Raw genomic sequence first — 14,075 nt, forward strand, 5'->3', positions numbered from 1 at the left:
AGAAAAGTTTGTTTTATATTTTGTTTTATGCAACATAAACTTTTTTTGGGACAAAACAGAATGTCGAATATCATGGTGCTTTGAAGAAATAAGATAATTCACTATGGTAATCCTTGACCACGTGCCTCAAGACATATAATAAAATAATTAAAACTATACTTGTCACCATGACAAGTTCAGGCAGATTTATCTATTTTTTTAAAAATATAATATTTAGCCTAAAAAAAAAAATTTAAAAAAATATTTAGCCTAGATCTGTAATTAGTTATTGAAATTGATATTTTTTACAGACAAAGAAGCATGAAAAGTTGCAAGAGCTGTGAACCAATGCCAGACTTTGTTGTTCAATATAAACAGAGAATAGCAGAAAAGGTTAAGGTGCTTTATACATCGTATATTGTAGAACACAATCTTCCATTCGCCATTACGCAGCACGCAAAAGAACTTTTTCCAGCTATGTTCCCGGACTCTGAGATTGCGAAAAGATATGTGCTTACTAACGCAAAGAAAGCAACCAAAAAACAACTTACAGAGCTAAATGCTCAAAGGCACTAAATGTGTTATGTTAATAATGTACATAAGATGAAAGATGAAAATAAAATATTGTATTGTAGCCTTTTAAAAAACAGAGACAATTTATTTTTGTATATCTTTGTTGTGTAACGCGCGTCGCATAATGCGTCGTAATAATATATTTTTTACCGAAAAAATCTCCATATTTTTTGTCAATTCAAGTTGGGAGGTCTGAGTTCAGGTTATCCACAGTAACAGTACAGAAGTCAATATGTTTACCTACAGCTTCCATAATTAGTTTAATAAACATCAAGGTCACATTTAATTTCTGAAGAGCTGCAACAGATTATGCCTTTTTTGGGTGGAAAACTTCAGTATTTGGGAAAATTACAAATTTCACAGCACAAGCCCCCAAAAAGAAGGCTAAACTGGTACGGTCATCTAAAACGACTCGCAGATAATACACCTGCAAAATTAGTTCTTGGGGAACATAACAAGAAAGTTGGAAGACCAAAGAAAATACGGACAAAAATGATACAGAATGACTTGAAAACAATATTAAATTACAATGGCACAAAATAGTAGAGCGACGATGAAGCGTATTAATATAATAATTTTGAAATAAATAGAAGAATAATAATGATGATAATAATGATAATTGTAAGTATGACTGTTATTAAATGGTGTGTTTATTTACTATTTTTACGACGTGTGTTCACGTTTTATATATATTTTTATTATGGAATATTTATTTTTGTATTGCACTTTTTATTATAACGAATTTTATGAACTCTGAGAAAATTAGTTCTCCATTAGAGATCAATGAAGTTTCTGAATTTGAAACAATATTGTTGTTGCCATACAATGTAAGAAAAGATTGTGATGATTTAATATATATTGGAGAAAACAAATCTTAGCTAAAGGTATGTACCAATATCGACGTGCAAGTTTATCTGGTTGCAGAAATTCTGCAGTTTCTTCACACTCACTTTCTTCAAACAACGAGGATGTTGTCATATTAGAAAGAAAATCCAGATGGTTTAAAAGAGGCAGTGTACGTTAAATGTGAAGAACCTTCCTTGAACAGAGAGGGAGGGCTACATCACAACTTATCTGGAACATTCAATTCAGCAATTAAGAAAATCTCGCTGTTAGCTCCTTGACTACGTCACGGGTCACAGACCACCAGCCACAAATCCATCATTCAGTTTGAATCTGAAGATACAACCTGGATAGGTTGTGAAACGTTGCTACTACTATACAAGTAAGTCCAGTTGAATAGATTTAATTATTTATCCAAACTTAATACTACCTGGATGAATAACAATAATCATACCTGTAATGAACAATTTTGCATATTTATTTTTTCCACCTATTATAAATCTTTGTTTATTTCTCCACAGATTTTGTGTACTGATTATATAAAAAAAATGCTATCATTGATTTCCAAATTTTCACAACAACTTACAAATAAAAGCTGGTCATAAGTGACTTAATTTTCAACATGATCATGCAGCTATGATTTCATCAAGGTGCCATTTTATGAATTCACAATTTCAATTATAAGTCTTTGGGAGTGGAGTTGTAATTGTGTACCTTAGAAAAAATCCTGACATGTGAAGGGTCTCTAACCCAAGACCCTTGGAGTGGTAGCCAAGCCATCATAACCAAGCCACAATACACATAAACTTCAGGTCAACGGTAATGTACATGATTCAAATGTTTCTTGTTTAGTTAAATTATGAAAGCCATCAAATTCATGTACATTAGCCCCACAAACGGTTGACACGATTGTTTCACCAACTGAATTTAAAGAGTAGGATTTTTCACTTTCATTATAGATCATCATCACATTCAACAGAGAGAATCTTGATTGTGTTATTTCTCCGGTAATTATCTTTCTCATGAAATGACACATGTGCATGTCAAACTTTTATTATTAATATTAGCTTCATGTTTTTAACTTATTATGAAAGCTGTTATCTATATGATATAGACACAATTCAACACTATAAACGATGCTTCAGGTCATAGGATGGCATACATCAGCTTTACAATTACTGTATCTCTATCCCTATTAAGAAAGTGTCTCCTTAGGCTTTACTGTATCTGTGAAATATAATACCTTCTGTTTCGGTTGTAGTAAAAAGTGTTCATTCTGAAGCCAGTTGCTCTCATAGCTACACAATAACCTATGCTACCCATTCCAAGAATGCCCAGGGTAGCACCTGTCACGTCTGTGCCTAATGAGGTGAATTGTGGTGACATTCTGACTTCCAAATCAGGATGCTGAGAACTCTGAATATCTAGCAATAAACAAAATGTTTACTTCTTGTATTAGAGGACACATCTCCCATAAATGGACACTCATGCAAAAGCCCATTTGTTGTGCCTTTCAATTAGTGTTTGACGAGATGCAAAACACTTGATATTTTTTGTAAATTATCTTACGTTAATTTCTTATGTTAATTTACTTACCAGATAATTTTCAGTGGCAGAAATTTTAAGTACATAATATAAAAATAACGCTTAAAAAAGAAATTTTAAGTGAATTATAAATGTACAAAAAGTAATACATCATTATTACTATATTCAATAATCAACATAATCATCATTAGTTTTTATAAAAAGATTACATACTTTTTCGAAGTTGCCTTGCAGTTGCAAGTATCAATGCAAATGTTAGATCGGCCGTTGATTCTGAAACTAGGTGAGGGACATTGGAAACTCGGATGTTTAATCTATGAAGCATGGATACATCTAGTCCTTCAAATCCAGCTGAACATATACTCACGACCTTCAGATTGGGAAGATGATCCAAAAATTGCTCATCAATTAAACCAGCCTTTGTGCAAATAAAACCTTAAAGAAAAATGAATTGATATAAAATGGTTATTAGGATTTATGGTGAAAAATGTTTTCCTTTGAGCTTTTGTTGATTGTCAACTAATAATATATTATAGAATACTTTAGCCAAAAGTTTCACATTCTACTGTATCCTATCATTTTAGACAAATACTCATTTAATGTCAATTTTCATCACATGACTTCAATTGGACCAATCAGACACAATGTATTTTCAGCAGACGAATGATGAAAAAAAGGAGAATTTAGGTTTGAAAATAGTTTTGACAAAGATTTTCCAAGAAAAGCAAGGTCTCTTAAATATGAAGGAAGTTTTCCTTTAGTAAAAATCATTAGTGATTACAAAAAACATGGGAAATATACACAGTAAACGGAGCTGTACAAAAAATATACAGTAAGTAGACAAAATTGTCTCCGCAGCACTAGGAATAACCAAGTCATACAGGTGTTCCTATGGATACAGACTTACCTGTCATACCAGCTGTCACAGTCTTATCTATGGTTGACATTTTTGGTATTTTGTAAAATCGACTAATTGATAGGTCCAAGCTGCTGGACCCAAAAAACGTTTGGGAAAAGAGAGTTTATGAGGGCTCACGGTAGAATGATTTTGGATTCTCGCCCTTTGATTGGTTGAATTAACGCGAATCCACCCGAAGTGAGTCATGATGTACTGAGGACTGCATGTCCAACACAAGGAAAATAATCTATCGAAATTCTTTGAATATTACTGTAGGTTAAATAAACACTCTTTTTTATTTAATAAACATGTAATATCATATTTGAAGTGACAGATACCACAACAGTGGGTAGACTGTCCTATGTGTTAGGCAATGAATAATTGTATAACCTGATCAACCAATCCATCAGCCAATTCATGACAGTGAACGAGCATGTGTGGTAAAATTGGAAATCTTGCAATTGTTCTGACCATATGTACATCCCTAATACGTTGTCAAACTATTGTTAAAGTTGTCCTTTAAAAATAACATACCAGCAGACAGATAGGTGGGAATAGGAAGTCCAATCAGTCCCATTGCCGCAAATTTGTTTTTAGAAGATTTGCAAATGAAAGCTCTACAAACAGCATCGGATGAATTGAGATCATGACTTTGGAAATGATATGTAGTAGAACATACAAATGATGCAGTGGCGGATCTGATTTAGGATCTGACGAGGTGGGGTGGCCACGACAGTGGCAAACGAGGTGCGTAGCACCGAGCAGGGTAGGTTTGGGGAGCCTCAGAACATTTTTGAAAAAATATATAATGCTTACACACTGTTTATTAGGCTAGAGCAACTGTTTCCATCACATTTAATAACAAATGTTACATAATGTAAATGTAAATAAATCCTTTCTAAATACTGTACGGATCTTTTTCAACGAACTAATAATAAACTTTGATCGAAAAACACTTTTAACGAAATGAAAATTTGGTAATGTGGTACTCGGAAAATGCCTCGATAGTGCATGTGTTAGTGTACTGTGTTTTGGTGGTCTGTTAACCTCAGATAAAAAAGAAAAAAGTTCACGATGTTACACTCCACTCTGTACAGGGGTGTAAATATACCACGCTAACACTTGCACACACAGACCAGGGCGGTAATTAACTGAAATGGAAAATTGTGTATTTTTGGAGAGTGATGACATAAGCATTCACATGAGGAGCGAGCTAGACAACGTGAAGCTAGTAGTAGGAGTGCTTGTGTTTTGAAAAAAATCATTAGTTTCCTTCCTTTAGTTTTCTCTAGTTTCAATTACTTATTTATTATATGTAAACACAAATACAGACCTTCAATTTCTTTTGAAAACCTATCTTTCCTCTGTAAATACTCATCTAACCAAACCACTTGAAAGCATTTTAGCATTTCCACTAAGTCAAACAGCTTCTTCAACTTTGATTCACATAGAATTGTTTGGCCTAATTCTGTAGACATGATTGATTGTTTCTAAACAAGAAATACAAAAATTGTTAACAATTTTTTACTTACATGTAATTTCTGATTGAACTACAGTAGTTGAAATAGAAAAAAAATAGTAAAATTCATTACAAAAATAGAAAAAACCCAATAATTTTTAGGATAATTAAGCTAAGTTTTGGGTAAAACTTACAGGGAATGCGTAAGAGTTGACAGGTCTGTATAGTGATGACAAGGACAACACACAATCAATGCTTGGATGATGACTTTATGAATAGATATTTTTTATGGAAAGTTTGTTAACTGTTTTGCCCTGATTATTGTTTGTGAGATAGATTTCAATATCTCAAAACAATCTTGTAACCTCTGTGTGCGACGTTTTGACTTGTTTTTAACAAATCTTCATTTGGTAATGAAACGTTGCACATGTACGTATTCATGAATGGTTTAATGTAAAAAATTATATACAGGTAAAGGTAAAGGTGAGTCCTGTGTTCATTCTGAACGTAGGGGAATGAGCTGTTAGGAGCTCATTGTACTAAGCCTCGGCATTATGTGGTAGGATGGCCTGTTCCTTTCTACGCCGCCTTTTTCTCCCTAGCATTTTCAACCAGGTACTCATTTATAGCTGAGTGAACTGGGAGTTGTCGGGAATTGAACCCGGGTCTCTCTGTATACAGGTAGTGAATATAAAACCAGATGAAAACATTTTTCGAAGATAAAACCACTTGCCGTTACAGCCCAGTCAACAGCGCTGTGAACTTAAAAATCGCTAATTGAATAGATTGATTAATTTATTACACCTGAGGGAATTGACACTTGGAAGAGAGAATGGATTGTTCTATTCGTCGACAAGCAATACATTTGTATAAACGTATATTAAATCTATCAAAATAGAATTTTTTCATGACTTTTAGTTGTCTTCAACATTATGATGCTATACTCGAGTTGTTTTCAGCAATTACAAAAATCCATACAGTGTATACCACATTTGAAAAACACTCCTATTCGGGGCAAATCATTGAACCTAAATTCATTTTAATCATCAATAACTAATTATCTACTAAACTTAATTAGTATACAGGGTTACATTAGATGGTTAATATCAGTACCGAAAGTATGTACCTGTACCAACTTTACAATACCATCAAGTAAACATTGTAGAAGTTATGCACGATTTACCAAATTTTGCCCTTACGTAAATTTATATATAGATTAGGCATATATGTTTTAATATTATTATTATATATTATTATTACAAGAAAACAATTTATTCAAACACATTAATTTTACTATTAGTATGATAAGTATAACACTAAATTTGATTTAGCCCATATAAACCAGCATATCCAAACTTATTGAAAAATCTAAATACCGAAAACAAATTTGTATAATATTTTGTTTTAATGTCACCCTCTATTGATGGTTTTCTAAAGCACAAAATTCAACTCAAAATCGTACAAATTCAATGATATACACCGTACATTTACTTTATTTACTAAATCTATAAACACATTTCGTTTTTAGCCTTTTGCGATTTTCAAAAACAAAGCATGATTTTACCTATAACTGCTTATGCGCGCGTTTTGAAGTGATTAAGGATAAAATGATATTTTATAACTCGACTACAGTGATTTTAATGAATAGATTATATTGTGAATCATTATGCGTCATTTACAACAAACCTAGAAGGTACGTCACATCAATGAACGATGGTGTGTCAATGTCCGTCACTTTACCACTCAAAATATCACAAACAACATGGTCAAAGTGCGTCAAAATGGTCTTCTCTCTGTCATGGTCTTAGCTTTAGAAACACCCATGAGTAGAGGGCGACATTAAAAAAGTTTGTTTTCGGTATTTAGATTTCTTTTTTTCGGTTTGTTTTTCGGTTGTTTATGGTTGTTTTCTGTTGTTTTCGGTAATTAGACTGACCGCTGCTCTATGCATATATTAAAGAGATTATCTATATATTATTTCACCTACTATTCCAGTCTCTTCGGTATTTATCTACACATTCATCGTGTACTCACCTGAGCTGTCAGTGTCAGGGTTGTAGTACTCGTAGATGAATATGTATTAATAATTTACTTCTGTCTTGTTCTGTGTCTTCGTTTCGAGAAAGCGATTCCTCTTCCTTGCTCCTCAACCCCTGGGGCTGGACATGACGTATTTCGACATTAGCCAGTCCCAGGGCCGGATTCGGAGGTTGAGTGCGCGTAGGCCAGGTGATTGGCTGTAATGTAGAGATGACGTAACTACAGTACTAACCAATCACCAGGCACTACAATCCTCCCTGTTTTATTTTTGTTGTTTCTGCCTCCCTGACTATCCTTGGACTGGTCTCTTCTGAGAGGGCAGGTACAAGTTAGTCCAATGTCCAATTTACATTATAGTCCAATTTTGGTTCGTCCTATCCAATACCACATTGGTGGAGTTAAATAGAGTTAATGTTATATTTCTTTCAGTGTCTGGCAATCCTGTAAAATGTTCTTCCGGCATCCAAAAGTTTCTTTCAAAGTATAATACTAAAAGGTTCAGTTTGTGTTTCAAATGGGTGCAGGTCAAGTCGGCCCCAAACCGTCTCGGCCAAAGTCAAGTCGGCCCCACGTCAAGTCGGCCCCAAGTCAACTCGGCCTCAAGTCAACTCGGCCTCAAGTCAACTCTGCCTCACGTCAACTCGGCCAAAAACTAATTGGTCAACTCGGCCACAATAAAGTATGGAACGCAAAAAGTGCTTAATATTATTATGATTCTTACTATCCACGCTTTAAAAAAAATGAAGAAATAAAAAATATAATATAATTAAATAATATATAAAAAAAATTAACTCATTGCCGATATGAATAGAAGTACCCGTGTGTTACAAAAAACATGTGCAGGTACCGCATTTTAGTAAATCGAAGACGGAGGCCTACGTCCTACCATTTGGCCATAGAAAAAATGATCGTACTGTTACAGGCCTACATCGTTTTTGTCCATGATTTGCGTTTTTAAAAAAGGGGAATCCCCCGGTCAGCGAAAACACGTACCAGTTGTAGATATCGAAAAAGCTGCCAAACGCGCAGGGAGGCTCAGCTACGAAATTTTTAACGTAAATAAAGGAAAGTTTGTGAAATCATTCCTATTTTTTTTGCTAAATATATTATTGTCTAAATAATAATATTCATTAAAAGTCAGAATTATTCATAGTTAAAAAATTGTGAAGAAATATTATTTTATCAATCCCCTTCATTTGCACTTTTTGCGTTCCATACTTTAACGGGCCGAGTTGACCGATTATTTTTTGGCCGAGTTGACGTGAGGCCGAGTTGACGTGAGGCCGAGTTGACGTGAGGCCGAGTTGACGTGAGGCCGAGTTGACTTGAGGCCGAGTTGACTTGGGGCCGACTTGACTTGTGGCCGACTTGACTTTGGCCGAGACGGTTTAGGGCCGACTTGGATCGAAATCTTTCAAATTCCACTTCCACTCCTTCCTCTTTTTTTTTTTCTCTCTTTAAACATATAAACACAACACTGCCCCAACAAGAACAGGATAAAAAAAATCAAACACCAGAACGTCAAGGTGGTGAGGAATGAACCCCAACAATTTGAAAATTTGAGTGCCAAAAGGAAACTAAAGAGTCCTGAATCAAAAAATATGCCATAACAAACGAACAATGGGTAAAAACATATGAACAAGTGATGCAATAGTTCAGAAAGAAATAAGAAAAACAATTCCCTACAAGCCAAGTGGCATAGGGTATCCACCGCGTTGCAGCCAGGCACCGTGTTCCCTGGGAAGCACTGGCACCTGTCGGCCCTCCGAAAGAAAATCTGGGAAACACTGTTCTAGGGGTAAAGAATCACAGATTTGAAAGAAAAAGGAGGCACAAGCCTATGGGGAATGGCAAAAATTTAGCACACACCAGTAAAATTTACGGTCCCAACTACATTGTTAGAGGACATGTTGGACCTCAAATTTTAGGGTGGGAAGAGGATTTGCTCTTCGCCAATTTTTTGACATGCGGTGAATTGAGGACAGGTAGTTGTCCTGGGGTTAAAAACTATCCAAGTCCAAAAGGATACACTGTAAACCATAAGAATTAACTGAGTTATGGCTGAAAATTTGATACGCAAGTAAACCAAGGAGGGGTGTGTACCCAATCGATTTTTTTTTCCCGGTGTGCCGGGAATAATAAAACAATCCTGTTGACGAAATGAATTTCAATTTTTTGGGGTTTTTTGGGTTTTTTTTTTCTTTACTGCCCAACTCCTCGTCTAAGGTCAGCCTGTCCAGAAAGACCTTCAACATCCGGACCGCTGCTTCCCTTGTCCCCCGCTGGGCAGAATGCCTCTCACATTTGGCCAGGCGTCGGACTGGTAAGCATCGCCTGTCATCAGACTTCGGCTCCCTTGCTGTTTTCGGGCGGCCAGCCGCAGAGTGCTGCTGCAGTCCAGCGACTGTTGAGAAGGTAAATCCTTCAATAGTGATGTGAGCGCCAAATTCGATCCCATCCTCGTTGCATTAAAGAGACTATCTATATATTATCCCACCTACAGTATTCCAGTCTCTTCGTTTGGTATTTATCTACACATTCATCATGTACTCACCTGAGCTGTCAGAGTTGTAGTACTCGTCGTGGATGATTATGTAATATTAATAATTTACTTTCTGTCTTGTTCTGTTCCTCAACCCCTGGGGCTAGTCATGACGTATTTCGCCATTGGCCAGTCCCAGAGCCGGATTCGAGGGAGGGGGGGGGGGGGGGGGTGTGGGGTGTTGAGTGCGCGTAGGCCAGGCGATTGGATGTGACATATAGATGACGTAACCACTAGTTAATCGCAAGGCACTACTACACAGTGATTATTCTATAGGCCTAGCTAGGCCTAGGCCTACCTAGCCCTAAAAGAAAATCCCAGGCTAAGTTAATTAATTAACCTTCCTGTTATAACAAACGTCTGTCTAGTTTGCGTTATATATATTATTATTATATTTAAAATAACCGTCTAGGCCTACTTACCGACAAATTAACAGCTCAGCTTTACATACGATCAGGGGAAACCCCTAGCTAGTCGCGTCGATCTGTACAACGCGCATCATCATCACGTCACGTTGTATGTTGTTTTATTTATCAGAATAATACCAGATTATCAAATGGATCGTTCCATTATTAATCAGAGGGTAGCTTGTTTGAAATACTACAGTATATTATACGTTTTCTTAATAATATAATAATAACTAGACATGAAACTCGTCACTTTGACGAGTTAGTTATCCGCACCACGACAAACGCCACGTGCACGTCATACGTTGGAATATTGCACACAGATAAAGATTATGGCATTATGACAAGAACTGAAGAATATGATATGCTGTTAGTGCTGAATTCTGTCAATTTGTGTCATATAGTATATACATGCAAAGAGTATAATCTGTATACATATTACATACAGTGTAGAATAGGTGAAATTACGGGACCCGCCATTTATTCCAATTTTTAACATGGCGACGGTATCAAAATGAAACACTTAAATAGCAATTTCTGGAGGAAATTATCTCAGGAACAACATATTAACGTGTAGAAGAAATTTGAATACGTAAAATATAGATGCGCACCCTTTTAAATGTGATGAACTATTACGCAAAATATGAAAATACGACTTTTTTTATTCAACTGGCCATATGATGACGTCACAACATCCGATTGGCAAAATGTTTACATGAATTCGTATCTACAATCCAATAGCTTCCAGAAAACGTTTTAATCGTGATTATCACATTTTATTCTTACGAGCTATTACAGATTAAAATTTACTGTAAAGATGAAATTAATGACCCACGTAATTAAAATTTTTAGGCACGATGACGTCATAAAAATTAAAATATTTTTATCTCATGCTAAAGAAAGTTGATTGACCTACACAATATATAAATTTAGGCGAAAAAGGAATACAGATAAGCGTGATGCGCTCCATTGAATGTGATGAGCAATAACGAAAGAGACAAAAATCCTAAATTTTACGTTCGTGTGGCCATACGATGACGTCACAATGTTTTTTTAGCCTTATCGATGCATGATCCGATATCTACAACTCATCAACTTCTAGATTTTGTAATAAAAATAAACGGTTCACGGTTTACTTTAGAAACTATGACTGTTTAAAAAAAGACATAATTTTGACGATTTTTTAAGCTTTTTCATAAAAAACGCGCACGAATTGTCTAATTCAACGTGTTCGTATGGCGTTATTTAAACTGGAAAAGGTCTAAATTGTTTTCAAAATTACTAGGAAAGACTTGAAAAATATAATTCAAGAGAAAAAAATATGTTTTTAACGCTACGTGCGCACCGCGTGCGTAAAAAATTGCGCGCCCGTGGGAATTTTTGACATGCTCAAAATGACAAGAAACGCATAAAAAGTTGATTAGAAATTAATTTTGCGCATTTTGAAATTTTAAATGCGCGTGCGCGCGTAACTTCTTGTGAAACATGCCATTTTTAATCCGTAGAAAGTTTGCCCCTGATATGACTTAAATTTTGTCAAAGTGTCAATACTAAATGACTTTTGGTTTTTAATCTATAATCAATCATTGAAATTCATAAAATTGCGCGTAAGTCACGTTGCGCAACTATGACGTCATTCAAAAATAGGAGGTGCACAACTTCACGTAAATGCCCATATGTTGTCAAAGTTATGAAATGTTATGTTTACACATTTTAGAGAAACGCGACTCACAAAAAGGAAGGAAGGATCCAAGAATAATACAGAAAAACTAGATTTGAACTCGTCACTTTGACGAGTTCGGGTTATCCGCGCAAATGCAACATGCAGATACTTTAAACTATGAACCTCGACAATTACTATGCCATCCTATGACATGAAATAAATATGTTTACAGTGCTGAATTGTACCTATTTTGTAGCATACAGCATATTACAGTATTTACAGAATACACTGTATATGTTATACAGTGTAGCATAGACGAAATTACGAGACCCATCTTTTAAATCCAATTATTAACACGATGATGTCATCAAATTGACATATAAACATAACTATTTTAGAAGCTGATTATCTAAATAATTACATTAATACAAATTTGAAGAATTTTGGGCACGTAAAAGTGAGATGCGCTCTCGTTTAAATGCAATGAACTTTTACGCAAGAGATGAAAATATGACTTTTTGAATTAAACTGGCCATATGATGACGTCACAACATCTAATTGGCAAAATATTCACATGAATTCGTAACTAAAATCCAATAGCTTCCAGAAAACGTTTTAATCATGATTATCACTTTTTATTCTGACGAGCTATAACAGATTAAAATTTACTGTAATGATAAAAATAAGTGCCCTACGTTATTTACATTTTTAGACATGATGACGTCATAAAAATTAAAATATTTTTAACTCATGCGAAAGATAGTTGATTGACGTAGACAATAATAAAATCTCGGGGGAAATGGAATACGTATAAGCGAGATGCGCTCTGTTGAATGTGATGAGCAATAACGAAAGAGACAAAAATCCTATATTTTACATGCGTGTGGCCATACGATGACGTCATAACATCCGAGAGGTGAAAATTCTGCATGAAATCATTTCTACAATTTATCTTCTTGCATAATAAGTTAAAAAAATTGGGGGTCACCTTCGATCCTGAAGAGCTATAATAGATTCAAAATAGGCATTATTTTGACAATATTTTGTAACTTTTTAAACAAAAACGCGCGCAAATGGTCTAAATCAACATGTTCGTATGACGTCATTTTAATTTGAAATGATGTAAATCTTTTTTAAAATGACTAAGAAAGGCTGTAAAATCATAATTCAAGAAAAAAACACATGATTTTCATGCTCCGTGCGCACCTTACGCGTAAATTTTTTCGCGCGCGTGGGAATTTTTGACATGCTCAAAATGTCATGATCAGCGTAGAAAGTTGATTAGAAATTAATTTTGCGCATTTTGAAATTTTAAATGCGCGTGCGCGCGTAACTTCTTGTGAAACATGTCATTTTTAATCCATAGAAAGTTTGCCCTTGATATGACTTAAATTTTTACCAAGTGTCAATACAAAATGACTTTTGGTTTATAATCTATGACCAATCATTGAAATTCATAAAATTGCGCGTAACTTACGCTGCGCGACTCTAACGTCATTAAAAATATGGAGGTGCACAACTTCAGGTAAATGTCCATATAATGACAAAGTTATACAAAAGATATATTCACAAGCAACAGGGGATATGCGACGCACAAAAATCCGGGAAAGAAAGAAGAATAACTAGACATGAAACTCGTCACTTTGACGAGTTAGTTATCCGCACCACGACAAACGCCACGTGCACGTCATACGTTGAAATATTCCACACAGATAAAGATTATGGCATTATGACAAGAACTGAAGAATATGATATGCTGTTAGTGCTGAATTCTGTCAATTTTGTGTCATATAGTATATACATGCAAACAGTATAATCTGTATACATATTACATACAGTGTAAAATAGGTGAAATTACGGCGACGGTATCAAAATGAAACACTTAGATAGCAATTTCAGAAGGAAATTATCTCAGGAACAACATATTAACGTGTAGAAGAAATTTGAATACGTAAAATATAGATGCGCACCCTTTTAAATATGATGAACTATTACGCAAAATATGAAAATACGACTTTTTTTATTCAACTGGCCATATGATGACGTCACAACATCCGATTGGCAAAATGTTTACATGAATTCGTATCTACAATTCAATAGCTTCCAGAAAACGTTTTAATCGTGAT

At 35.0% G+C, this 14,075-nt stretch overlaps 1 protein-coding gene across 2 annotated transcripts in view; it reads right to left on the reverse strand.

The window, feature by feature from the left end:
* LOC144849541 (putative 2-ketogluconate reductase) overlaps positions 1 to 14,075 on the reverse strand; it is a 55,439-nt gene that overhangs the window by 739 nt on the left and 40,625 nt on the right. Inside the window, exons 1-4 of one of the 2 annotated variants that reach the window (XM_078706483.1) lie at positions 10,302 to 10,399; positions 5,172 to 5,328; positions 3,154 to 3,375; positions 2,639 to 2,819 (exon numbers count right to left, since the gene is read on the reverse strand). In XM_078706483.1, coding sequence (XP_078562609.1) covers positions 2,639 to 2,819; positions 3,154 to 3,375; positions 5,172 to 5,316 — 548 coding nt within the window. In that variant the 5' untranslated portion in view covers positions 5,317 to 5,328; positions 10,302 to 10,399. Of the gene's footprint in view, positions 1 to 2,638; positions 2,820 to 3,153; positions 3,376 to 5,171; positions 5,329 to 10,301; positions 10,400 to 14,075 lie in introns of those variants that run through there. The other variant, XM_078706482.1, reaches the window with a different exon arrangement.

Source organism: Antedon bifida, chromosome 8 (assembly GCF_963402885.1).
Source record: "Antedon bifida chromosome 8, ecAntBifi1.1, whole genome shotgun sequence".
Lineage (NCBI taxonomy): Eukaryota > Metazoa > Echinodermata > Crinoidea > Comatulida > Antedonidae > Antedon > Antedon bifida.